The following is a 2,406-nucleotide window of genomic DNA, read 5'->3' as shown; positions in this document are numbered from 1 at the left end:
GAACACTGAAGTCATGTGACTGATTGTGGTGTAGTGCATTTATAGCCTACATTAAGCTTTTGACTTCAGGTAACTGAGAAGAACATGATGAACAAAATGTGATGATATTGTGAAATACTCCCAAGTTTCGAAAAAAAAAAATATATATTTTGAATGTTCTTCATAATTACAGAACAATAGAACTGAATTGTTAAAATGTTCAATCCTATGTATTTGTTATATCATTACATAGGGTGATATTTTTTTAAGTTTAGAATTAAGCCTCTTTTCTTTTATTTATTTTGTTACCTGAACTTATTCATTGTTATACGGTTAGTGCATCTTATTGTGGAACATTTTTAACCTTCCAGGTGAGAACCACTGATCTAGATGAACAATATATGCTAAACACAAGTATACCAAGCGGAACATAACAGTCTCCAATGTTATAGCAAAGACACAGAAAAACCCCTCAATACAGTTGAGAATGGGGTGATTTTAAAACAAAACCGCGAATGTGTAGACCTGTAATAAACAGTAGGTGGTTATCAGGAAATGACATGACAATTCCACCACGCAACTACAACACAACTGCGACACAACAAACATGATGCAGGTGATTGTTACTTGTCAAGCAGAATTCATACCAAACTATCTATGTTTATAGCTCCATTCAAAACACTAGTGAGCTGCCTTGTTGACACTGGCAGATATATTTAAGACAGCATACAAACAGGCAAGTCTGCAAACCACACAAATAGCATTACATCCAATTCCAACTGATGTTATAGCAAAGACACAGAAAAACCCCTCAATACAGTTGAGAATGGGGTGATTTTAAAACAAAACCGCGAATGTGTAGACCTGTAATAAACAGTAGGTGGTTATCAGGAAATGACATGACAATTCCACCACGCAACTACAACACAACTGCGACACAACAAACATGATGCAGGTGATTGTTACTTGTCAAGCAGAATTCATACCAAACTATCTGTTTATAGCTCCATTCAAAACACTAGTGAGCTGCCTTGTTGACAATGGCAGATATATTTAAGACAGCATACAAACAGGCAAGTCTGCACACCACACAAATAGCATTACATCCAATTCCAACTGATTCCAATTAGCATTTGCTGTTAGCATGTTGCTAAGCTATCAGCTTACACATAGCATACACAAGTATTGAGAAATTTGTTTCTATTTTATCAGTGCTTTTTAGTATTGCATGGAACTAAAGTACATTTACAATCAATGGGCATTTTTCTTAAATGCCGACTTGTTTTTTCCCCACTGAGTTTGTTGCAGTGTATGGGATAAAATTACAAAGACTGCTTGAGTGAAATCTTCTTGTTTATCAAAAGGTTTGATGCTCCTAAAATGTACGTCCACGAAATATAGATAGCCATTTTCCTTTAAAAAACTACATGTATACCATTTTCAAGTCATGAAAACCTACAAAACAACATCTTTGGCGTAAGAAAAATAGCTGGTAAAAATCTACAGGATATGAACGTTATCTACAGAACATTACACGAGAGTTGATCATGTAACTGATCAATATCAGGAAAAAAGGTTGATACGACGTATCTAAAACAATCTCATCTGGAATATTCCAAATATCTAAAGTGCTTCTGCATTAGTCCCTAATTCATACACAAGTGTGGCACTGTAAGTACCTCCACTGAATTTATAAGGCAGATTAATTCTATCCACTACAGATAGAAAACCATGCACACACTCAAAGGGATGGATGAGAGGGATGATACTACACATATAAAGAATGATGAAGATTCCCTTTGACATGGTTATTTGAACTGTCAAAACATCAGACGACCAGCAGCCTGAAAAACTGATGCTTTGTAAAGAAAAATGTGAAGGTTGAGTTCTTTCAAAGACTATTTTAGCAGCTATAATTTCTCAGACAAACTCTTGGTGTCTGGACTTTCACAGCCTGTTTAGGAATGGATAAGAGGTGATTGGAATATTTTCTTACTGTGCGGACTGGCGATTGAGGTTACTAAACGATCTTAAAAACTGATATAAGACGGAGACCGAACAGGCACACAGAGAAAAGAACTAGATTTTTCCAATGATAGCAACTCACGGACACACCACGCGACTCTTGACTGGCCAAATTCTAGTACATTGCCACTCCAGACAAGCCATTGCTGGAGAGGTAAGACTCAGTCAGGTATGGAACAGCAGCGCTTCTCTGAGCATGCTCCTCTATGTCGACAAACACAGCGCCCTCTGCTTGTGTGGCTGTGTCAGTACCACCTGGTCCTGCAGTCACAAAGTTACGCTGTCTTTCCAACTATAGGATTCTCGCTATAAATTAAAGTAAAAAGAATTTCAAAACATTTTACTGCACATATACACACAAGAAAAAATGTTGTTTAATAGCTTTTTGGGGGGGGGGGGTGT

At 37.0% G+C, this 2,406-nt stretch overlaps 1 protein-coding gene across 1 annotated transcript in view; it reads right to left on the bottom strand.

The window, feature by feature from the left end:
• Positions 1-953: 953 nt before the first annotated feature.
• The window catches only part of LOC107710946 (ras GTPase-activating protein 2-like), a 45,150-nt gene continuing 43,697 nt past the window's right edge, over positions 954-2,406 (bottom strand). Inside the window, exon 24 of the mRNA XM_016515853.1 lies at positions 954-2,310. Coding sequence (XP_016371339.1) covers positions 2,280-2,310 — 31 coding nt within the window. The 3' untranslated portion in view covers positions 954-2,279. The remainder of the gene's footprint in view (positions 2,311-2,406) is intronic.

The sequence above is a fragment of the Sinocyclocheilus rhinocerous genome, unplaced genomic scaffold (genome assembly GCF_001515625.1).
Source record: "Sinocyclocheilus rhinocerous isolate Xijiao unplaced genomic scaffold, SAMN03320098_v1.1 scaffold943, whole genome shotgun sequence".
NCBI classification, from domain to species: domain Eukaryota; kingdom Metazoa; phylum Chordata; class Actinopteri; order Cypriniformes; family Cyprinidae; genus Sinocyclocheilus; species Sinocyclocheilus rhinocerous.
Note: the sequence above shows the minus strand (reverse complement) of the source record. Positions and strands in the feature narration are given on the sequence as shown.